At 35.4% G+C, this 24,967-nt stretch overlaps 2 protein-coding genes across 4 annotated transcripts in view; one reads left to right on the forward strand and one right to left on the reverse strand.

Annotated features, from left to right (window-relative positions):
• Positions 1 to 5,413, forward strand: part of LOC135208639 (fumarate hydratase, mitochondrial-like) — a 20,049-nt gene extending 14,636 nt beyond the window's left edge. For all 3 annotated transcript variants that reach the window (XM_064241026.1, XM_064241024.1, XM_064241025.1), the window contains 7 exons: positions 1,453 to 1,578; positions 1,762 to 1,917; positions 2,315 to 2,491; positions 3,631 to 3,850; positions 4,267 to 4,411; positions 4,526 to 4,673; positions 4,799 to 5,413. In XM_064241026.1, coding sequence (XP_064097096.1) covers positions 1,453 to 1,578; positions 1,762 to 1,917; positions 2,315 to 2,491; positions 3,631 to 3,850; positions 4,267 to 4,411; positions 4,526 to 4,673; positions 4,799 to 4,930 — 1,104 coding nt within the window. In that variant the 3' untranslated portion in view covers positions 4,931 to 5,413. The remainder of the gene's footprint in view (positions 1 to 1,452; positions 1,579 to 1,761; positions 1,918 to 2,314; positions 2,492 to 3,630; positions 3,851 to 4,266; positions 4,412 to 4,525; positions 4,674 to 4,798) is intronic.
• On the reverse strand, positions 4,936 to 24,046 carry LOC135208638 (uncharacterized). The gene is made up of 7 exons (XM_064241023.1): positions 24,000 to 24,046; positions 11,814 to 12,110; positions 10,515 to 11,433; positions 9,954 to 10,267; positions 9,020 to 9,632; positions 7,988 to 8,280; positions 4,936 to 7,388 (listed from the first exon to the last, which is right to left on the reverse strand). Exons 1-7 carry the CDS (start codon positions 24,009 to 24,011, stop codon positions 6,399 to 6,401), a joined length of 3,438 nt encoding a protein of 1,145 aa, XP_064097093.1. The 5' UTR covers positions 24,012 to 24,046; the 3' UTR covers positions 4,936 to 6,398.
• Between the last annotated feature and the right edge of the window lie 921 nt (positions 24,047 to 24,967).

Below are 24,967 nucleotides of genomic sequence, written 5' to 3' on the forward strand. Positions count from 1 at the left end.
TTGGGTCCTTTGGTGGTTGCTCAACCAAAGGTGTAACTCATCCAGTACCGCTGGCAGGTCAGTTGGTATCTTGTCTAAGATGATGGTATGAATGTGAAATGGAGGAGTTAACTGGCCTCTTTCCTTTTCAAATTTCTGTCTCCTTTACTTAGGGCAGTAAGAAGAGAGTACCATCATAAGCTGGAACAGACAAGGTACAGGTGAGTGAAGTGGCCATACTGTTAGGGTTAGTATCAGTAAGATACCTAGCAGTAGCAGGACATTCCTCTCTTTAGCAAGGGGGAGAGGAATGATAACAAACCTACATGAGTGGATGAATTGGTTTGTTAGGGGAACAGATCTTCTTATCTTCCTCGGACGCAATGAACTATGACATTGTGTAAAAACCCAGAAGTCTGCCTCTATGATATTCATATATGTCTTAGATTTGGAAATACTGGTCAGTTGTTTCGTAGAATTCTGGTATTCAGAAAACTGATCAAAGGTGGCAAACTCCCAGTTGGTTAATAGTACTTACCTCCCACCAAGAGTAAGTCTATCCTAATGTTAAGACCGAAGGTTTGTTTCGTATATGAACAAATGATAAATTTGTAACTAATTTGTATTTTTCATAACTTACAAACCTGAGGTCTTAACATACAGAGGCCCATCTCTAACCACCCCTCTATCAACTAACCTGGGTTGGAAGAATAACTAACGGGGTCATGAGTTAATGAGGGGTATGTGGGTGGCCCCACATGTCTCGTGACCAAGCACAGATGCTAATAGTCCCTTGCGTACACAATTATTTTAAACTTTACCGGTTTCCAGCTGGCGCTGAGTATTTATCCTAATGTTAAGACCTCAGGTTTGTAAGTTAGGAAAAATACAAATTAGTTACAAATTTGTCATTTTTAGTAGTGTTGTCCTTTGTTTTTAAAATTATGTGTCGGTTAGTAAAAGCCATACATCAAAACGTGATTGTTTTTGGTGAGAGCACCTCAGTGGCGTGGTCGGTATGGTGTTGGTGTGCCACCTCGGTGGCTGCGAGTTCGATTCTCGGTCATTCCATTGAGGAGTGAGAGATGTGTATTTCTGGTGATAGAAGTTCACTCTCGACGTGGTTTCATGCAACATAAAAACACCATACAAACAAACAGTTTTTAGTGAGTGGAAATTTAATCAAACATTCAAATATTTTTTAGTATCAGTTATATAACACTCTTATGCTAATGCCCTACAGCAAGTAGTTGAAAACAAATAATACTTACATTCTTTATTTTCAGATGACTGGAAACAGGTTTAACACATTACAGTAATTGATATTTGTGGTGCATGAGAAAGTAACATTTAAGTTATAGTAAAGCTAGTCAATGTTTTCCTTGCAATTGGGTGTGAATTCCAAAGATTTTATAATGTTTTGCTAAATACAGTAATATTAACATATGATAACAGCAATTTTTTCACGTACAGGGTTCCGGGACGCAGTCAAACATGAACACTAATGAAGTTATCGCTAATAGGGCTATTGAAATTCTTGGAGGAGAACTGGGTTCCAAGTCACCTGTGCATCCTAATGACCATGTCAACAAAAGTCAGGTTAGCCATTTTTTGATGGCATGTAATTTGTGTACTGTAAAAGAGTTGTTGCTAATTATGATAATGAATAAATACAAAATACAATTTTCTGTAACTTGGGGAATTTACATGGGAAACATAAGTAGAATGGAATGCATATGTAATTATAATGTTAAATGTATAATGATAAATGTTCCTTTACAGAGTTCAAATGATACCTACCCTACTGCAATGCACATAGCAACAGCAGTTGAAATTCATAATACACTTCTCCCCGGCCTCGTAGCTTTGCACAAAGCTTTGGATGCTAAAGCTAAAGAATTTGCTGACATAATTAAGATTGGTAGAACCCATACTCAGGTAAGTTTCTAAATTACAGAAGCTAACTACCAAAATCATCTGATGTTAAACAACTATAGGCATTAATTATAAGATAAAATATTTGATGACAGAGCATTAATTACAACAAAATTGAATTTGCATGTTATTTTTTGTAAAGTAAATTAATATTAGTAAATTGGCCTTAAGTGTTATTGGATTTGCAAGCTGTGTAGAAAGTTTAATTAACCTTTTTAGGGATAATAGTTGTAATGGTTGTTCCATAAAAAGTAATGATGAATTCGGTCATTTCAGGATTGCTTTTTATTAGTGACTTATCTTGAAATCGCTACTAAACAATTATGACTTAAAGGGAACAGTCGCTTGATATTTATGATGTTAATTTTTTGCATTAATTTATGGATTTTGCCAATTTCAGGATGCCACTCCGTTAACTTTAGGGCAAGAATTTGGTGGGTATGCACAACAAATAGAGTTCGGCATCGAACGTGTAAAAACTTGTCTGCCTAGAATTTATCTTCTAGCTGCTGGAGGTACTGCTGTAGGCACTGGTCTAAACACAAGGATTGGTTTTGCTGAAAAGGTGGCAGCTAAGGTAGGATACACCGTCTGAAACTGTGTTGTGTAGATATTGTTTTCAGGTATGGTAAGATTCATTTTTTTAAGTTGAAACTATGACTCAGACCTTGATTGGCAGTGATTGTTTCAAGTGAATAGTTAGTCATGGTAACTGGAATTTTAATGATTCCTCTCACTTGTATTGTCTGTGTGACCTCCCAGAGGTATTAATAGTGAGTTTTCAAGGTTGATAGTCCTCTGCAACACTTGAGAATTCTCCAGACAGTGCATTTGCTTCCATGTCACATTAAATAATGTTCCAGATACTTCATGTATTGTCCCTTTTATATTTTGGTGTAAAGTTTTAGATATTTGGTGAAGTTGCATTTGTAATAAGTTTAAAAGTTAGTAACTAAGATGCATTGGTGGTCACTGGTCTTGCAAGTTATTATCTCTCAGGAAAGTTTTTGTGATTTTGTCCAGTGCTGCATAATTTTAGGTGTTCCCAGCCAAGTGAACCTGGGAGAATTGGATTGTTATCTGTGTTGTATTTGCTTTTTATACTTACGTTAAATATTGTTTGTTTGTATAAAATAGTTTTGTTTTTATCCAATTATTTTACCATGGTTTACTATTATTTGCCATATTTTTGTCTGGTTCACCTAGGGTCATTTAGATCAGTGAAAGTATCTTATAAATTCACTTACCACACTGCACTTTTTCTTGTTGCATTTCAAAAGTTAGAGAAACTAGTTTTTGAAAGTTGAAGCAGTCTTTGGCAACATGAATCAGCCTATTAAAATTACCTTTCAGTTTATTTTGTTTATCAATTTATTTTGCAATTACATTGTTACAAAACAATATACGTACAGCTTTTGCCACACTGTTAGGTGTTTATTCTGGTTAAGATTAGGTTTGCTAGATGGATACAAGTGGTTTTAAAGCAATTTATATCTTATCTGTATTAAATATCTGAATTTCTGCAACTTTTTGAGTGTGCTGGGTAACTTAATAGAATTTCATCTTACTTTTCATGAATGTTTAAAGCACATATTTTTATAATCAAGTAGATATTGATTTTAGAAGATATAATTAAGGTGGTGTGAATTTTAGAAGTTAAGTGAACAAGTCAAAATACAATTTTCTTTTTTTCATTATTACTCATTTTTCTTGTAGGTGTCAGAACTTACAGGATTGCCCTTTGAGACTGCTCCTAACAAATTTGAAGCCCTGGCTGCCCATGATGCATTGGTTGAGGTGTCAGGAGCTCTCAATGTAGTGGCATGTTCCATCATGAAAATTGCTAATGACATCAGATTTCTTGCTTCAGGCCCTCGATGTGGTCTTGGAGAAATTTCTCTTCCAGAAAATGAACCAGGATCTTCCATTATGCCAGGTTTGTGAGCACTTAGTTTTTTATTTAAGATGAACTGCTATAGGTTTTTAAGATATCACATGATCAAGTTTCTTTGTATTTCTCAACATCTTGATGTAAAACTATGCAAAAAAATTATTTCAGTCAGGAGAATGTGCAATTGCAAGTGTAGGACCCATAACAGCTTATTTGTTCAATCACTTACATTCTTTGCCAAATCATGGTTACTTTGTAGCAATCAGTAGCAAGATATTGTAAGATATGTAAAAATGCTCTGCCTTTAGATTTCTTTTTGTACCTATTTATAGTATCTAAGGAATATTTTTACCGTTTATGTAAACTTTCTTGTGATATGTGAAATCCCAATTTTTTATTTTTGATAATCTGTATACTGTATTATTTGGTTTGCAGCTAAAATACATTTTCATTTGTTTCAGGGAAAGTCAATCCAACTCAGTGTGAAGCAATTACAATGGTTGCTGCTCAGGTAATGGGAAATCATGTTGCAGTCACTGTAGGAGGTTCAAACGGTCACTTTGAACTCAACGTTTTTAAACCAATGATGGTTGCAAATGTCTTGAGGTGAGTTGAATAAGAAATAAGTTGAAACAAAAATTTTCTGAGTAAAATTTTTGTTTTTTTTAATATGTGGCTTTGGTGGTTTTTAATATGAACTGCTTCCTAAATCTCTTTCAGGTCCATTCGATTAATTGGCGACAGCTCCCATGCCTTTGTTAATAATTGCGTTGTTGGAATTGAAGCTAATCGTGAAAGAATACACAAGCTTCTTCATGAGTCGCTGATGTTAGTTACTGCATTAAATCCTCACATTGGATATGACAAGGTAAGGTCACGAAAGTTTTATGATTTGCCTCTATGCATACAGAAGACTTACAAGAAATTGTACAGATGATGAACGATCCACCAAGTTTATAAACATTTACCTCAATTTATGTCAATGTGTTTCAGGCTGCAAAGATTGCAAAAACAGCTCACAAGGAGGGTACAACTTTGAAGGAATCAGCATTAAACCTAGGCTACCTAACGGAAGAGGAATTCGCAAAGTGGGTACGACCTGAGGATATGCTGGGACCTAAGTAAAAGAATTTCACAAGGTGCATGATACTCTTTAATGGTCATTGACAAATAAGATTATTTGTACTAAGTCCTGAACAGTGAGATACAATCATAGATTCTGTAACATGTTTCTCTTTATGGGGCAAAAGTTAGTCATCCATTTGAGGCCAAATCTCTAATGTTAATATTATAATTCTTTGGAAAAAACAGGATAGTCTGTAAAATGTTTGATGTGGGTATTATAACAGAACACTGCACATAAGTGTAGGTAGAGTTTTTTATGCAAATGTATTATAATGTTAAAAGAAATTTTGAACTATTTTCATATGGCTTATGTCAGGAATGTATATTAAATGATAATGTTGTTAAAGGTTTATTTTGTTGTTTTGATATATATTTTTTTTTCAAGGTGAAAACACCTAGGTGATTAAGCACTGTACATAACATTATCTTTGGTGTCTGAATATTTAGTTGCAAAAAATTTACATAAGAATTTATGTTCATCAAGTATGGTTTTCTTTTTTTCCCATTATATGGTCTATGGAAATTCAAGAAAAGAATACAGTATACTAATAGGTATGTTGATTCTGTGAAACAGAAACGGCTCTTTTTAATACACATGCTTCAGTATTCAGAAGGCACTTTTTTCAGTAATAGTTCACAAGAGAAAAATTTGCAAAATACCACAAATCTATCTCAAACATTTTTTCTGTTCTACTCTTAGGCTAAGCTGAATTCTTTAGAGGTTTAATTGACAAAGATACACCAGCCAAGTAAACTGCCTTAAGCTTTAGTCTACACATGCAAATTCTCCTTTGATGTAGGAATTAGCAAGCTTAAGGTAAGGAAGCTGTGGTAAACACTTCGTCACCTTGTGAGAGAAGTATTCAAAAGAATAAGGGTTGAAGGAAAAGACAAAGTGAATCAAAGCTGCTAATAAGAAATATTTTTTTTTGGGTTGGAGGAAAATACAAAGTGAATCAAAGCTATTACTAAGAAATATTTTTTTTAAGTTGGAAAGAATGCCCCTGACTGTTATTTGGCAATAAAAATTTAAAGAACCTTAACAGGTAATGAAAAATGTCAATATCTCAGTGCCATTCAATTCCATAGAACAATTATCTGCACATGTGGTATGACATTTCAACTATACAGTAGTATTAAATATAGTATGTACTGTAAAAGGGCTGAATTTTAAAATCTTCTACATATTGATGAACCTACCAGAAGTATTCAGCAGATATGGAAAAATAGGGGACTAATTTTTTCCTTTGTCAAAGCAGATATGAAAAAATGGGGGACTGTAATTTCTCCTTTCTCAAGAATGACCATGCTTTCTATTTCATCCTTTACTCTAGCTTTTGACTCCATTGTGATTAGCTGAAACTTATCATCTATTTGGCAAATAGCACTTAACTATTACATCAATACTGCAATAGTACAGTATGTACATTATCATGAAATATTGCAATACGCACTAAAGCTACCAGATCTAATAAGTGTGAGATGGTGCATACATTATAACATGGTTGTTAACCTGACCCTGATCTTGCTTAACCAACTGTGCAGGTACAAAGTGAATAGAGAATGGGTAACCCTTTACGGATGCTGTTGATGGGTGAAGTCCATACAACCCATAAGGAACAGAATATGTATACATTGTAGGGGCAGTGCCATCTGATACTGGGAAGTAGCCTGCATATCTTGAGAAAGGAAAGTTGAATGTCTGGAGCTGTGAAGATGTTCTGGGAATAACAGTTTCTGTAATCTCTGAATTCTTTTCCAAATCATCTAAGGGCTGAGGCACCTCGGAGAGATAACTTACTGCCAAGTTCTGTGAGGTCTTGCTTTCTAGAACTGCATCTGTTAAAGGGTCCTCTGTACTCTTTTCCCCAAGAACAGTGATAGCTTCATCTTCTCTAGGTTCCTCTGTTGTATCATATATGACATCATCATCTGGGGCTTCTGCAGCTGCAAGTGCAGCTGCATTGTATGCTTCTACAAATGCTATTTTAGCAGCAATAACCTCAGGTGTGTCTTTCACAGGATAAGGGGCATATGCAATCTTTGCAGCTACGTCAGGAGCCTCCGCTGAGGCAGCAGCAATGGCAGCTTTGTTGTAGGCTTCAACAAAATTCAATTTGGCCTCAGTAACCTCAGGGGTGTGTCTAACTAGGTTTTGATCACCTGATTTTCCATCTATGGTGTCCACATTTGGGTCATCTGGAGCATTGGCAGCAGCAAGAGCAGCTGCATTATAAGCTTCAACAAACTGCAGTTTAGCAGCAAGAACTTCTGGTGTGTCCTTGACTGCAGAAGGCACAGAAAAATTAACATCACTGGAAGAACTTTCTGGTTCAACATCATCTGGAGATGCGGCAGCAGCAAGAGCAGCTGCATTGTAAGCCTCAACAAACTGTAGCTTTGCAGCTAGTACCTCCGGGGTGTCAAGAGGTGCTATTGGAAGGTTATTGCTAACTACCTGTTTTAAAGAAAGAAATAATTATAACTTCAATGAAAATGCACATAAAGCCAAGACAGATAATAAATATTTTTCTACAATGACAGGACATTAAAGGTTTACCTGATTGCTTGGGTAAATAAATTAAGTCTTTTATGATTTTACAAAATTTTCCCTATTTTCAAACTTATGCTGTAAATGAAGCTTTAAGTATCATTCAGCTTTATACTGAATGTATGTGTTATTTATCCTTTGTCAGTGATTCCAATCATTAACAGTTTGTGTAATGCCAAAATTTCCCTGGCCCAAAGAGAAAATTATGACACTCTATAACCAGTGTTTATATTCTGATATGTATTGACAGAAAACACTGGAAGTTAAGATTTTAGGTAATATACAAAGATGAAATATGCTTAATAAAAAAAATGGAAGAACATTGTCAAGAAATGAAAATTATTAAAAAAAAAAAAAGTAAAAATGAAGAATACAGAGCATTCACCTACACTTTAGCTCTTAATATAGTCTATGACAGTACAAGATTAGAAATATTAGTAAAGCCTGTTCACTAATCACCAATGTTTGTACATGAAGCATAATAAGATGATGCAGTGCATTATTACCTGAAAACCATCCTCTCCAGCTGTGTACTTGACGTGGATAACTTTGTCATCAGAGTCCACATAACTGTAGGCACCAGCAACATTTCCATCGGCATCTCGCACTTCATTCTTTACTTGGCCTGGATGATGAAAGCCATAGTTAAACTGACCCAGCTCATCTTGGGCATGATGCCGGGAAATGTAGGTGACAGGGACAGCAACTGATGGAACTTGGAGAGAAGTTGGTATGGCTACTGGAATGTCAACAGAAGAGTCTGTCACAGAAACTGGGTTTGCTGCAGCGTATTTTTGAACTGAAATTAAAACATGCAGATGTTAGTAAAGGAATTAGCAGATTCTTGATATTTTTATTTTCTTTTCATACGAAGTTAAAAGCTCAAGTATGATTCCAGTATTTTTTTTTCTTAGTGTTATCTAATACCAAGTAACATTATAGAAGCCATATGAAAAAAGCTTTATGGGCTGAAGTGACAGAAGAATAGCTCATATCATAATACAAAGTACGACCAATGAATGCATCAGAAAACATTTCTTGAAATAATTTCATGGGACCTTACAACTCACTGAATCCACATCTTATTGGTTCATTTAGTTTATTAAAGGAAAATAACCCATATTAATGCCTATAGATATCTGATATTGCTTAGATAACAGAATATGTTTGTATTCGATATTTTTACATATAATAAAAAAATTCTTTAGCAACCACCATATGCCTTTCAGAATTTATAAGAAAGAAGTTTAAAAACAATGAATTTAAATCATAAAATAGAGTAAATTACCATCTGGTAGAGACAAAATGAGTGTCATTGTTTTAGATGTTTTGATCATTTAACATAAAGTATATGATTCATTTATTGATGCTTTAGGGAAATTCCTTTGCCCAATAAGTTTACTGGAGGATATTTATAAGGAATGTCATTTCAACTGACCTCAGACTGGTCTTCAGAATCTACTGGCATACATACATCACATTTATCTGAACAAGAAAACTAAATCAACATCACCAGTAATGAAAGACACCTGATATACCTTCTCCAGTTTCCTCCTCATTGTGTGGTATTTCATCATCAGGAGCCATGGCAGCTGCTAATGCAGCTGCATTGTATGCTTCAACAAACTGTATTTTAGCTGCTATGACTTCCGGTGTATCTTTAACTGGATGTAAAGCATAATTAAGTGTAGTAGTTTTTGGAATATCTTCCTGCCCTGGGTCATTTTTCACTCCTGCAGCAGCTAGGGCAGCGATATTGTAAGCTTCCACAAATTGCAGTTTTGCAGTAAGAACTTCTGGAGTGTCTTTTATGGGATTAGGATTAACAAATGGCACTGATGTAAAATCTTCTTCAGGTGAGACAGATTCTTCTGGATCATCAGGAGCATTTGCAGCAGCAAGGGCAGCAGCATTATAAGCTTCTACAAACTTCAGTTTTGCAGCAAGAACTTCTGGAGTGTCTTGCACTGGATTTGGGCTAATGAATGGTACAGAAGTGCTATCTTCATCCAGTAAGGCATATTCAGGTGGATCATCAGGAGCATTTGCTGCAGCAATGGCTGCAGCATTATAGGCCTCTACAAACTGCAGTTTTGCAGCTAAAACTTCTGGAGTGTCCTGAGCAGCTATTGGCAAATTATTGCTTTTTACCTAAAAAGATATTAATTTATACATAAGAATTTTAACATTTATCTAAAGTGAACTATAAGATTAAATCAAATTTTGATTACCAGTGCTACATCATGCTATTCACACTACACTAAGTTAAGGATAAAGTATTTGACTCAAATATAGTATTTCTATCCATTCAGATAGTTTGCTGACTTCTGTACTCATCAGATTTATTTGCTCAACTCTTCCTGTATGCTTATTTATCTCATATTTAATAATCATTTGGCTACTATTTATGACTGGAATCAATTTACTCTGGACTAACAGCACATATTAAACTATAATGTAGTAACATAGTACCTGAAATCCATCTTTCCCTGCTGTATATTCAACTCTAATAACTTTATTTTCCTCATCCACATATGAGTAAGCACCAGCAACATTTCCACTGGCATCACGCAATTCATGTTGAGCTTGACCAGGGTATGAGTAACCATAATTGACCTGGCCCACTTCATCTTGTGCATGATGCCGATTTATGTGTGTCACAGGAACTCCTATGGGTTGATCCTCAGTATTTGCATGATAGGCTGGTTTAGGAAGCACGGATGTTTTAGCAGCTGGAGTCTCAGGAGCCTCAGGTTTTATGGGCACACTTACATCGTAGGTATGGACTGCAACAATGGAAGGGTTCATAGTTACTATAATTCATTATTTTGTACTTTATGCTCATAAAAAGATGGATTAATTAACCAGCCACTAGTTCCCAAAGAGTATATTTATAATAAAAATTCAAATAGATCAGGTTTGACTAAGCATAAATAACAACTAAACAACTACATTCAAATGAATGTAAGCAATATGATAGATGGTCTGAAGAAAATGAAAGATAAAACCAACAGAAACCAACAATTCAGTTACCTTGAGGAACATGTAATCCAGAATTTGAGAGTGTATATTTGTATAAAGAATAATCAGCTGCTGGTTTGGTGACCTCAGCAACACCAGATTCAGCTTCTACTTCTTTCGGTTTTTCATTTGAAGAACCCTCGACTTTTGTTGGTATGAGAGGATAAATTTTTTTTACAGTTTCTTTGCCCGTTCCTTGCTGATCAGGGACAATAGTTGTAGGTTCAGTGTGCTCATCAATATTCCTTGGTGAAAGAGTAGTTTCAGGTACCTGTTCAGCAATAATGCCAAGTTCTGTCACTGGCTCTTCTTCTTCATCTCTGGATTCCTCAGTGATACTGGGAACTTTGTCATCTAAAGCTAATGCTGCTGACAAGGCAGCTGCATTGTAGTCGTCAACAAACTTTAGTTTAGCTGCCAAAACCTCTGGCGTGTCTTGTACCACAGGTAGACCATACACAATGGTGACCTTTGCAGAACCATCAGTCGGAGGGTTTTCTTCTGCTTTGGCAGCAGCAAGGGCAGCCGAATTGTATGCCTCAACAAACTGCAATTTAGCAGCAATGACTTCTGCAGTGTCCTTTATGGGGATAGAATTTACTGGCACCTTTGATCTGTATTCTGTAACCTTGGATGGTACAGTAGGGTCATCAGGAGCATTAGCAGCAGCAAGAGCTGCAGAATTGTAAGCCTCAACAAACTGCAATTTGGCAGCAATGACTTCTGGTGTATCTCTGACAGGACTTGAAATGACTTGAACTGGAACTGCAATGTTACTAGTGCTGGAATCCTTAGCAGGCAATTCATTATTTGCATCATTAGCAGCAGCAGCGGCTAGAGCAGCAGCATTGTATTGTTCGACAAATTGTAGCTTAGCAGCAAGAACCTCTGGAGTATCGGATACTGCTATGGGAAGGTTGTTACTCGTCACCTGATAAAAGCATGATTTTTATTTCTTTTCTAATATTTCCTACATGGATTTTATACTAAATTTTTAGGCGGTGAAAGTTATGGCTTAGTAATGGAGTACTGTACACTGTAAATGCATATAATTTTTAGAAAAAAGATGACCTTCAGGTGGTTTTATTTATATTATTATTGAGTTTTGCAACGGTGGATAATACACATACCACCAATTCAATTATATTTTCATTGTTAAAATTGCAAAATGCTCAGAGATTTTTAGATACTTCTCATATTTAATTACTGTAATATGTCTAACAATGCAGGCAGACAGAGAATCATACCTTAACTTCTTACATACCACTAACAGTTTCGCCATCAATAAAGTAATACCCATCGAGAACTTACTTGGAATCCCTTATCTCCAGCAGTGTATTCGACAATAATGACCTTATCGTCAGCATCAATGTAGCTATAAGCACCTGCGACGTTCCCAGCGGAATCTCGTAGTTCGTTCTTGGATTGACCAGGGTGAGAAAACCCATAGTTGACTTGGCCTAACTCATCCTGGGCATGATGGCGGGAAATGTAGTTCACAGGAGCAACATTCTGTGTTGATGGCTGGGGCAAGAGCTCGGGCAGAGTGGCTTTTGAAGTGGGAGCTGACAATGCACCGCCTATCAATACTCCAGCAAACACCAATGCCTTTGGGAAAAAAAAGAGCTCTGATTACAAAGCCTTAAACTGCATCACCTGTATGTTATAGTACTTGATCTTTCTTGTGTACAATGAAGGGAGTAAAATGTTACTGAGCTGAGCAACAGTGTTGGTAATGAATGTGGAAGTGATAATTACAATATTAGCAGATATAAATTTTGACTATGTTTTAATTACAAAGCTTATTCTAAGTACTATATATCATATTCCATGTTCTGCAGGAGCAATAGATTCTCTCTCTCTCTCTCTCTCTCTCTCTCTCTCTCTCTCTCTCTTCTCTCTATCTCTCTCTCTCTCTCTCTCTCTCTCTCTCTTCTCCTCTTCCTCTCTCTCCTCTCTCTCTCTCTCTCTCTCTCTCTCTCTCTCTCTCTCTCTCTCTCTCTGTGGTGTGATTTTATACATAATAAACCATAATCAACAGATAGAGGTAAAAGTTCAATCACACATTGATAATGGTTTCTCAAAACAACTTAAAGAAGCATGAACATTCATCCCAGTCTACCCTTTGAAGAATAACCAAAGCTGCTTTTCAAATACAATTCTCAGTTGTAAATGATTTTGCTAACTAGGTAAAACACGTACTATTACCATGGCCCTTCCTGGAGAGTAACAATAAACCAAGGTCTTAAGGTCTTGTAAGAGAGGCCTTACGAAAGGTCATGTTTGTATCTACAAAATTCCTGAATTTATTAGTGGACACTAAGGATTTCATCATTCCATCCCTAAGCAAAACCACTTGAGTATTAAACGGAAGTGCTAAATAAACAGCAATGAAACTAAACAAAACTTTCCTACAAGTACAGATTTTCATTACAGGTGCCTCAGTTGATGTGGATGGTAATCCTTGTAAAGCTTTTAGGATTTTAAGTTTTTGAAAATATAAAAAAAGGTACAAAAGATTATATTAGAATGAAAATAATCTAAATTTGTTATGCGGTATACTATAATTAGGTAAGTAATATTTTTAATTGACTACATACATTAGATAAATGTTATGGAGGTCATAAAGAAAATTGTTTTAAACAACACCAAATTCATCATTCTATACACACACACACACACACACACACACACACACACACACACACACACACACACACACACACACACACATATATATATATATATATATATATATATATATATATATATATATATATATATATATATATATATATATATATATATATATATATATATATATATATATATATATATTGTACCTCAGGTAAATGAAACTGAAATCAAATGGAATAATGATAAAAGATTCTTGTACATAGAAAATAAAATATACCAGCTTAGCTAAGGACCTTACTATGTAACTAATGATTATATTTTTACTAAGTAATTAATGATTATATTTGTCTGATTAATTCAACTGTCCAACTGACGTCATTACACTTTAGGTCACGCAAGTCCTGCATTAGCATGAAACTGAGATAACCTCTTCGTCAAGTTGACACAATTCTTAAATCTCCAAGTCAAACCAGACCGAATCTAAAAATGTTCAGCTTACAACTAACTCGGTAAATCTAAAAACTGTATTACTGCAGGTAGTTATCCAACTTGTTGATGGATAAAAACATGATATTTGCATCAATAGTAGATTGTTTGAACCTCCTTCCCTTTCATTTTCTAACTGAGTTTGAGAAGGGAAATTTGGTTTCAATATTGGCATAACTACTATAAGGGTATCAAATTTTTTATACATTGCACTTTTCTTGCTTTAGTAAAAGTCCTTGAATACCTCGGGCCATACGCTAGGGCTGTTGACCTATGCATTGTTACGGTACTAATTTGTTACTAAGAAAAACAAGACTGGCTGCAAGGTTGCTTGAATTTGGGATTAAAACACTGGTAAAGAGGTATTGGGGTACGAGGTAACAAGAGGGAAACTTTGAATGTAGGATGAGACCTGGATCACAATAAAGAGCAGATAAATGCAAAAGACACTTGTTGACAAATTCCACAGAAATGAAGAGTGCAAGGTAGAATGTTTTAAGTTATGTAAACTACAAGAGGATATAAAAAAGAATATTAGGAAAAGCAAGCTTATGATGCTGACAGAACCACATATTTAGGGAGTAGTGTTAGGGTAGCCAGCAGAATTACTTATAAAATATCCATGGAATCGGGAAAGAAGGAAAATGCATATCAAAATGAGGGATGGGTCAATAATAATAATATTAAATGCCTGACAAAATGAGGGATGGGTCAATAATAACACTATGAGACGACACCAATCCTGGACAGAACATTTTTGTAAGGTCATAAGAGATATGAGGGGGATAATTTGACTGATTTACCAGAAGTTGAAGACGACGTGAATGAGGTAATGTATGAATTCACGATTTTCCTTAATGGGATCAGTAACAAAGAACAAAGTTGGTATAAGCTTTATGATGGAATCACTACAAAGAAGCCTTTAGCTGAAACTGAAATGACACCAGTTTTTGCAGAATATGGAACGAGGAAACAAAGCCTGATGATTGGGAGCTGGAAGTCATAGCAAGCCACCCAAGGAAGGTAACTTAACTAAGACAATGTAGTAACTAGAGGCATTACACTCAAGTCGGCTGTGATCAGCAATTCCAGTTTTAGCTAAAGCAAGTGAACCATCATACCAGTTATACTCTCTCTCTCTCTCTCTCTCTCTCTCTTCTCGTCTCTCTCTCTGATCTCTCTCCCTCTCGTCTCGTTCTCTCTCGCTCTCTCTCTCTCTCTCTCTCTCTCTCTCTCTCTCTCCCGTAAGTAGCCATCTTGCTTGGTGAGTCGTACCCGCGTGAAGTCAGATTAATCAACAGATATCACAAGTTTAACATACGACTAGAATTTGAGAAATATCTAGAAGTGTTCGTGAACTATCGGTGATAAGATTAGTGTGAAAATAGTAGGATAAAGCGTCTTCTAAGTTAGTTTATCAAGTGTAATACTATAAATCAGAACAAGATGGCAGTAAGTTCCAACTGCGGGAAGAGGTGGCGTAATTTGGCGTGTCTAGCAGATTCGCAATACGATGAGGTAGCAGGAAGGGAACTGGCATTTCTCATCTATGAAATCAGCAACAGTCCTAACCAAAAAGATACAAAAGCATTCATAGATATATTAGAAGGATATAATCCTTCAAACTGGAACAAATCTAATGAAAACATCTTGAAAATAATTGAAGAAGTTCCAAATAAAATCCAAGTGGTCAAGAGACTCATAAAGAAAATATACATAAACCAACATATTCCGACAAAGAAAATGAATAAGGTGAATCTTGTGAATATCCTAATTGATGCATTAGGAAAAAGAATGCCAAAAGCATGCAAACTGTGTAAGGTTTGGTATAGCATAGTCAATCCACAAACCCTAATCAGAAAATGTGCTGCCATGCAACATTCCGACCCATCCACAGTGTGCTGAGGTAATACAAGATTTGAGAAAAGATACAAGATTTTTTGTTCAAACATGTCTATCATGGATAGACAATGTTATTAAATCAAGATTGAATGTACAAATAGTTGAGGATGAAGAAGAAGAGGAAGAGGAAGAAGAAGAAGAAAAAGAAGAAGAGGAAAACGGAAGAGAAGTAAACAAAAATGAAATGACAGAAAAAAATAAGGAAAACAAAGAACAAGATAAAAGTATGGATGCAGAGATACTCATTGATACTACATATGAGGCAATAAAGCAGAATACCTACGAAGAAATAAATTACGATATGACAACAGAAAAGCAAATCCCGAAGAGGCTCTACCCAGATCTATACAATGACGGGAAAGAGGAAAAAATAGACAAGAAAGACAAAATCTGCAACCTTTTGAAAAGAGGGAATTGCAGATTTGGAGAAAGATGTTACTACAAACATCCTAAGATATGTCAAAACTATGAAATATATGGTAAATGTGCATACTTAGATGGATATGGGGATGATTGCAGAGATCTGCATCCAAAAATATGTAAAAACCTAAAGAAGGAAAAGGATGTAAGTTCGACAAAAAATGCAAATATATGCACCCTGTAGCCATGAATCATAATCAAATAAATAACCAACCAAGTAATAAAATCCAAAATAAGAAAGAAACAAATAAAGAGAGAAATCAAGAATATCAGGTAAGAGAGAAAAGCAAACCACCAATGAGATATGACAGAGGGTCAGCAAAAAATTTCAAAGCATCAGCTCCGAAATTCTACTCAAGAGATAATAACTGTATTTATTATGCAAGAGGATATTGCAGAAACGGAGAAAATTGCAGATTCAGACACAAAATGAATAATTATGATGAAGGAAGATCAAATATTATGGAAAAGTTGGATTTTTTAATGTCAGAATTTCTGGAAATGAAAAAAAGAACAACATACCAGAACAGGAAAGAGACATGGGAAAATCCTTATTACTACCATATTAAATGAAGGAGAAAACACGCAAACCATCATAGTGATGAATGCGCAGGGTTTAGTTACGAGTAACTCAAAAAGAAAAATAGAGTACTTAGAAGAACTAACCAAAATGAAAAAGAAAATAGATATAATGAATATAAGTGAAACCTGGTATTCCCAGGAGACTGGGAATGATGATCAAATAAAAGGGTTCCAAACTTATAGATCAGATAGAAAAAATAGGAATCAAGGGGAACCGCAATATATGGGAAAGACAAAAAACAAGGAAAAATATATGAGAAATATAGTAACTCAGAATGTGAACTAATAGCGGTAGAATTTGAATCTGAAAAATTGATGAACATAGTAATATATAGACCTCCTAATACTAAAGAGTTTGACTTAATAATTGAAAAATTGGATGATATATGTAGAAATCACAAGGACTGGACTATTCTCCTATCTGGTGACTTCAACTTTCCTTTCGTAGAATGGAAAGAACGAATAGGAGATTGTGGTTGTACTTATACATATAAAAAAGAAAGTAATAGTAGTGCAGAAGATAAGAGGCAATTTGAAAAGCTATTAGATATGCTACTAGAATACAACATTCAACAAATAAATCACCTGCCAACAAGAAAGGAAAATACTTTAGACCTAGTATTTGTGAACGAGATGAATTATGTTAAAGAAATAATAGTTTATAATGCGAATATTTCAGACCATAATGTCATAGAATTAACAGTTCATTCCAAAGCAGTGAAAATAGAGATAAGCAAGAAATGAAAAAGTGGGAAGGATATGGAAAATACAACTTCTACAGTAAAAATATAAATGGTCAGAAATTAATGAAGAATTAAACAAAGATTGGGATAACATTTTCGTAAGTGATGACATAAGGGTAAATACGGAGATATTATATAAAATATTGGAGAAAATAGTGGAAAAATATATACCGAAGAAGAAAAGTAAACATCATTCATGCATACCAAGAGACAGAAGGATCTTGTTCCAGAAAATCAGAAAGTGGGAAAAAGGTCTTGCAAAAGAAAAAAATGCATGGAAAGTTATAGAACTAAAAAGTAAGATAGAAAATGCAGAACAAAAGATTATACAATCAAAAGAAAATGAAAAACGGGACTTGGAAGAAAAAACCCTATTAAATATCAAGCAAAACCCCAAGCTATTATACTCATATGCGAAGAAGATGAATAAAAGAAGAATAGAAATAGGCCCTCTGAGAATTGAAGGGAGATTAACGAATGAAAAAAAGGAAATTTGCAACATACTGGCAGAACGATATAAGAGAGAAATCACCCCTAGAATAGATAATGAAGATAATGATATAGAAGTAAGGGATGAAAATAGTGAATATTTAGCTGACATAGATATTAATGAAGCTGATATTGTGCAGGCTATTAATGAAATTAAAAATGGAGCTGCTGCAGGGCCGGATGGAATTCCTGCTATTTTGTTAAAGAAAGTAGTTCATTCTATCGCAAAGCCACTTGCAATATTATTAAGACAAAGTGTAGATACAGGCAAGATTTATGATGAGCACAAATTAGCATATATTACCCCTACTTTCAAAAGTGGATCAAGACTAGAGGCAAGTAATTATAGGCCTGTGAGTCTAACATCACATATTATGAAAGTGTATGAAAGGGTAATGAAGAAAAATATTATGAAACATTTAATAAAAAATAATTTGTTTAATAAAGGACAACATGGTTTCGTACCCGGAAAAAGTACACAAACCCAACTGTTAGTCCACCGTGAGAACATATTCAAAAATATGAAAAGCGGAAATGAAACAGATGTGGTTTATTTAGACTTTGCAAAAGCTTTTGATAAAGTAGACCATAATATATTAGCGAAGAAAATTAGAAAACACAATATCGTGGATAAAGTAGGAAGATGGTTAAAAGAATTTTTACACAACAGAAAACAGATAGTTATTGCAAACGACGAGAAATCGGATGAAGTCAAGGTAATATCCGGTGTGCCGCAAGGTACGGTGTTAGCTGCAATACTGTTTGTTATTATGATGAAGACATAGACAATAATGTGAAGGATTCGGTAGTGAGTAGTTTCGCAGATGACACAAGAATAAGTAGAGAAATTACTTGTGATGAAGATAGGAACGCTCTACAAAGAGACCTTAACAAAGTATATGATTGGGCAGAGGTAAATAGGATGGTATTTAACTCTGATAAATTTGAATCAATAAATTATGGAGACAGAGAAAGAAAGCTATATGCATATAAGGGACCTAATAATGAGACCATCACAAATAAGGAAGCAGTTAAAGACCTTGGTGTGATGATGAATAGGAACATGTTATGCAATGATCAAATAGCAACTCTGTTGGCAAAATGTAAAGCAAAATCAAAAATCGGGAATGTTGTTACGGCACTTCAAAACAAGAAAAGCTGAACACATGATTATGCTTTATAAAACATATGTTCGTAGTCCACTTGAATATTGCAATATGATATGGTACCCACACTATCAAAAGGATATTGCACAAATAGAGAGTGTACAAAGGTCCTTTACAGCTAGAATAGAAGAAGTTAAGGACCTAGACTACTGGGAAAGACTACAATTCTTAAAATTATATAGTCTAGAAAGGAGAAGAGAACGCTACATGATAATTCAGGCATGGAAACAGATAGAAGGAATAGCAGAAAATATCATGGAACTAAAAATATCAGAAAGAGCAAGCAGAGGTAGATTAATAGTGCCCAAAACTATACCAGGAAAAATAAGGAAAGCACACAGGACATTAATCCACTACGCACCAGCATCGATAATGCAGCGTCTATTCAATGCGTTGCCAGCTCATCTGAGGAATATATCAGGAGTGAGCGTAGATGTGTTTAAGAATAAGCTCGACAAATATCTAAACTGCATCCCAGACCATCCAAGATTGGAAGATGCAAAATATACCGGAAGATGTACTAGCAACTCTCTGGTAGACATTAGAGGTGCCTCACACTGAGGGACCTGGGGCAACCCGAACAAGATGTAAGGTCTGTAAGGTAAGGTAAGGTAAGGTCTCTCTCTCTCTCTCTCTCTCTCTCTCCAAAACACTTTGTTAATAACCATCCCAGTTTTAGCTAAAGCAAGTGAACCATCGTACCAGTTTTACTCTCTCTCTCTCTCTCTCTCTCTCTCTCTCTCTCTCTCTCTCTAGTGAGACTGCGCACGGAAGCGTGACCGAGGTGCATTTCGCATATTGTAAATAGCCAGCCATTTTTTGCAGGTTATGTATCAGTGAATATACTTATTGTTTCCTGTACTATCTATGCAAAGGTCGTCACATTTTTTGTGAACGTGTTTTAATATATATATATATATATATATATATATATATATATATATATATATATATATATATATATACATACATACATACATACATACATACATACATACATAATAAACATACATATATGTATATATGTATATATATATATATATATATATATATATATATATATATATATATATATAAAGCCTTACGCACAAATGAAGAAAATACGGCTTTGAAGAGGCAAGTGTCTATATAAAATGCGAACAAATTGAGATGACATTAAATATTAACGCGTACGTATATATCTGGTAAAAAAGTAACCAGTAGATTCTCTCTCTCTCTCTCTCTCTCTCTCTCTCTCTCTCTCTCTCTCTCTCATACACCTGCACAGCGTCCTTGACGGATGCTAGATTGATAATAATAATAGTACTGAAGGTAACGGTTCCTGCATACAAGAATAGGTACCCATAAGTACTATCAACGATAATCTAAGTAACAATCTGACTGGGCCTTAAGGAAGGATACCGCAAGATCGCGCCTGCATATTAATGATATAACCAGGACAACAAGCACGATTTTCATGATATCTTCAGACGGCAGGAATTCCCGAAGGGAGGAAAATTAGTTTTCACAGAGATGGACCTACTTATTCAGTAGCCTCTTAAAATAGAAATCTAACGCTGTGGTTAAGGCAGAATTTCGCTCTGATAAAGAGACACTAAAGAGATGCAGAGAAATCGTTTGCACATCGCCATACCTGCAAAAATGACTCTCCACCTCAAATTTACGGAGAAATTTTTGTTAATATTAGTTTCTATTGTTATTGAGAATCTAATATACACATCTCCCAGCGATTAAGAAAAAAATCTCAGGTATTCGAGGTTGTTTGAACAATACTTGGACAAATGCTGGAGAGTTTGTTAAGTCTTTTTTTTTTTTTAATATTTCTCTCTGATTACGAAATAAGGAATCATGATTGAAATAAGGACAATCCTGATCTCAAATAATCTTTGAAAGGAAATTACACACACAAATGTAAAATATTTGCGGCTTTTAATTTGAAATGTTCATATTCTAAGTTCTTGTATCTATCAGAATTTAATCTCTGCAGAAGAAACTTGATCTACGGGTCTTGACTGCTTTCATTATAAAAATCAATTATTAACTATTCTGATCTTGTTTTTCTTATCATGAAGAGAATAAGAGGGGCGTGGTTACCTTCAAGTGATGATATTTGTCATCAATTTCATTCTCGTTTTTCTTTACTAATTCAAGTTCACATTTCTTCGTTTACCTTTATTTGTTTTTCATCATAAAGTCAGTTATTTCATTCGCTTTGCAAAAAATAAAATAAAAGATTTACTGTTACTTGAACGTCTGAGTTCGAGACTTGTGATCTTTACGAAAACGTTTTTGTATAGCCTTCAGCCAAGGATTTTTTACCAATAAATACTAACCTTACAATTCATTAATATACGAAATAATATCTGGCTGTAATACGGCCATGCGTACAAATAAATGTCGAAAGTAATATAACAGATAGTTATTAATCATAAAGTAACTTTCATTTGATTTTTTTTTCTAACTAGAGGAGTTAAACTTGGAGAATTTTATCAAGGAATATTTTCCAGCCAAAGACTTTCTTATGACCAACCAGGAGGCAAGAAATTTAAATCACCACAAAAAATACGAAAAGTTGTTAGCATTCCCTGTGGGGCGGATAAAATGTCAAGGTTCAGGTTCAGGGTAATGCAAAAAAAGGAACAATTTCCGGAGCGCTATTCATAAGTTATGCGGTACTGTATGGTTAATACTTAGCCTTGAAAAAGAAATCATTAGCTTTTCGAAATTATTGTTCTCTCTCTCTCTCTCTCTCTCTCTCTCTCTCTCTCTCTCTCTCTCTCTCTCTCTCTGTACTATATATATATATATATATATATATATATATATATATATGTATATATATATATATATATATATATATATATAATATATACATATGAGAGAGAGAGACGACGATAATGTAATAATATTTCTTTTCAAAGTTGCATCTAGTCTGTCATAGTGTGGTCATTAAACACCCTTATCAAGCCTAACAAAGCAACCAACAAAGAATTAATAAATAAGATTTAACAGCAAAGAGAGAACAAAACCAACAAGTACGATTACGGAAAACAGCAAGAAAGCAACAAAAAAGGAAATGATCAAGCCACCTAAAATAAGGAAGGTTACATTGAACAGAGTCAAAGATTTTTAAAAAGCTGACGTTTTATGAAAATATTAAGGGCTGACATTTTATTCAAGAACTCTGGAGCATCGGAGCAACTGTCCAGAGTTAGATAAAAAAAAAAAAGTATAACCTATAAAAACCTTCGACAAAAAATAAAAACAGATTTATAGCCAGTGATTGGTCAGTGCAGGTATCCAGAGTATGACAAAGTATAACCCACAAAAACCTTTGAGACAGAATTAATAAAAATCCCGTTTCATAGCCAGCGACTGGACGATTCTGTGTACATTTAAACAACGGATTTCTCGTCATAAACGAAGCAGTACTTGAAGACCTCGAAAATGTGTTCCCGTTTTCGGTGGCAGAAACAAAAACCCGCAGTAGTCCAAACGCAAGGAACCTTTACTTGTAAGGGACAACTGTCAGAGAGTGGCCAGTCTAGTGGTCTAATTCACAATATTTTTTATAAGTTGACCAAAACTAGAACAGTTACATCTGCCAAAAGCTGACCTTTTAAAAGCAAGACGAATGCAAAATCTCAAGGGCATTTCTATGCACAGAGCATCATCTACTACACAGGAACAGTTACAGTCAAAAGGCGTTGTCCTTACACAGGAACCTGAACGGGCGAACTACATCTTTTTAGGGGCACGTAGGATGTAGGAGGGGGCTGCAAGTTAGGATTCTCTCCTTCAAGGTCAGACGTGCATCATTCGGTCGCCGGGGTTTTGTTTCTCAATAAGAGGATGCTGAGATGCCTTTGGCGCAAAGAAAAAATTACCCTTGGCGTGTTTCGTACTTATGAACTGGTTTCATTTAATTTCGTGGTATTTTATGTTCGCTTTTTACCAAAACCTGCACACTGTTTAGTTGCAGGTGGGACAAGGTACATCCTTAGCAATGCCCGTATCGGAACGTGGGTGCTCGCTTAATGGCCAGAGAGAGAGAGAGAGAGAGAGAGAGAGAGAGAGAGAGAGAGAGAGAGAGAGAGAGAGAGAGGTCTGTAAAGTGATGTGTGAACCATCGGCAAACATGAAGTAACTCGAGTACAAGAGTGCATATACATGCACTTTTGTACTCGTTACTTCATGCTTGTAGTTGTAATCTGGTGGTCTCATATTTGGTAAAAAGATTATTATATTACATGTGACGATATACGATTAGATCCATCAATGTTGAATACATAAGAATAATCCACTGGCAAATGTAAATAAGTTTTTTTAACCTTAAGACATCCACACGCACATAAGAAATACACATGCACTCGCAAGCACTTTCAAAGCCTGCCTCGGGCAGCTCTTGAAGAACAAGAGCAAACAATAGCAACAGAAGAGACCCAGTTGCAAACACGAACAAGAACTAGGAAAATATTTCAAGCCGAAGGTGGCCCGGGTGATGCGAAGGAGAGATTGAGACGGAGAGCTTAGAGACGCAGAAGCTATGGCGATGAAGATCTCCCGATAAATATCCTTCATGTCTGCCCCAAATGCTCCAGTTTCGTAGCGTAATCACTCCTCTTCTCTGAAGACGAACTCGTTTAGATTCTCGAGTGCCCTTCTCAAGGACTTGCTCATACGCGTTAGATCAGATGCATTGGTGCATTGCGTTCATAGTCAAGGGGTCGGTTTGCATCCCAGATAACGTGAAATTCGTTATGAGAATGATGACAAGTTGTTTTTATGCTTACAGTCGTATTCTGTTCTGAAGAAAATGAAGTCTTACACGTCTGCGGATTCACTTTAGCAAATCTATTTAAATCGGGTTTACCTGACGTTCCAAAAAAAAAAAAAAAAATGTGTTCCACATCAAAGCACTCGAGTCACAACGATATCACTAAAATAAACTATTCATCTCACACAAACATCGGTGTATATTTCCTTCACGATGCAGCGAACGTATCACGCGATAACACCCACTAAAACCACTTAATCTTTAATCGCCATTCGGCGGGAAACTACAAACTCACCGCCACACCCATGCCGCCGACTTCGATGAGGTCTCGACTCGACTTGTTCTGCCAATTGGCCTCAGCACCTTTATATATAACCTCGCCTTCCTGACCAACTGCAGGGATGCCGATTGATCCTTTTTTCGCCTTTTTTTTTTTTTTTTTTTAAATCCCCCCTTAAACATTTGCCACGATGAGTCCGAAGATAAACAAATGTAGGGTCTGTTATTACCGACCGGATGGCAATCAGGGGACATTTTTTTTTTCTTTTAAGAGGTGGGTTTTTATTGCTATTGCAATGACGCGTGAATAACTTGAATGGGATGACGATTACTATTGTTCAAAAGAGGATGTAATTTGATATTGACAAAAACAGGTAATTGCACTTGCCGGTGCAATTACCATATAAATTTTGCTAGCAGTGAAATAATCTTGAATAAATTGTAACTCCTTAGAGTTATCTCGCTGGATGATTTTTTTTTTTCTTTTTTTTTTTTTTTTTTTTTGCAGAAAAGGTTGAAGACGATTCAGAAGCAATTTCGAAAGAGTGAAAAATCATCCTCGGTTATTATATGAAATGGGCTCCTTCCTGTAAACACTTTAATGAAAATATTTCTGTCATTATCAAATCCTGTACGATTCGATCCCATTTCATTTTTCTTGTGAATTTGTTTCAGTGACAAAGATGCACCGAATCCCAGAATCCCACACTGGAAATTTAAAGTAAAAGACGTAAAATACATGACCACTTCCGTGGGAGGGTAAGGAGCCTCAGCAATTCCAAACTTTATTCTTACAAGATTGTTCAAGCTTCCTTTAAATATCCGCTTCCGCCCACTTCAGCAGAAGGGAAAAAGACAAAAAAAATCCAATAACATAAATTTATCTGGTTCAGAAATAAATTCAGACTTAACAATACCTCTTAGGCAGCTTTCCCAAATGAGATATCTGTCAACATTTTTCTTTTCTGAAAACGATTTCCGACA

Source organism: Macrobrachium nipponense, chromosome 35, assembly GCF_015104395.2.
Source record: "Macrobrachium nipponense isolate FS-2020 chromosome 35, ASM1510439v2, whole genome shotgun sequence".
Classification (NCBI taxonomy): Eukaryota; Metazoa; Arthropoda; class Malacostraca; order Decapoda; family Palaemonidae; genus Macrobrachium; species Macrobrachium nipponense.

Excerpts from the sequence above, each read along its gene's own strand:
- LOC135208638 (XM_064241023.1), bottom strand. Across the intron at positions 10,268-10,514 it reads TGGATTACATGTTCCTCAAG|TCCATACCTACGATGTAAGT; the intron begins GTAACTGAATTG and ends CCATTGTTGCAG. Across the intron at positions 7,389-7,987 it reads CTGGAGAGGATGGTTTTCAG|GTAGTTAGCAATAACCTTCC; the intron begins GTAATAATGCAC and ends TCTTTAAAACAG.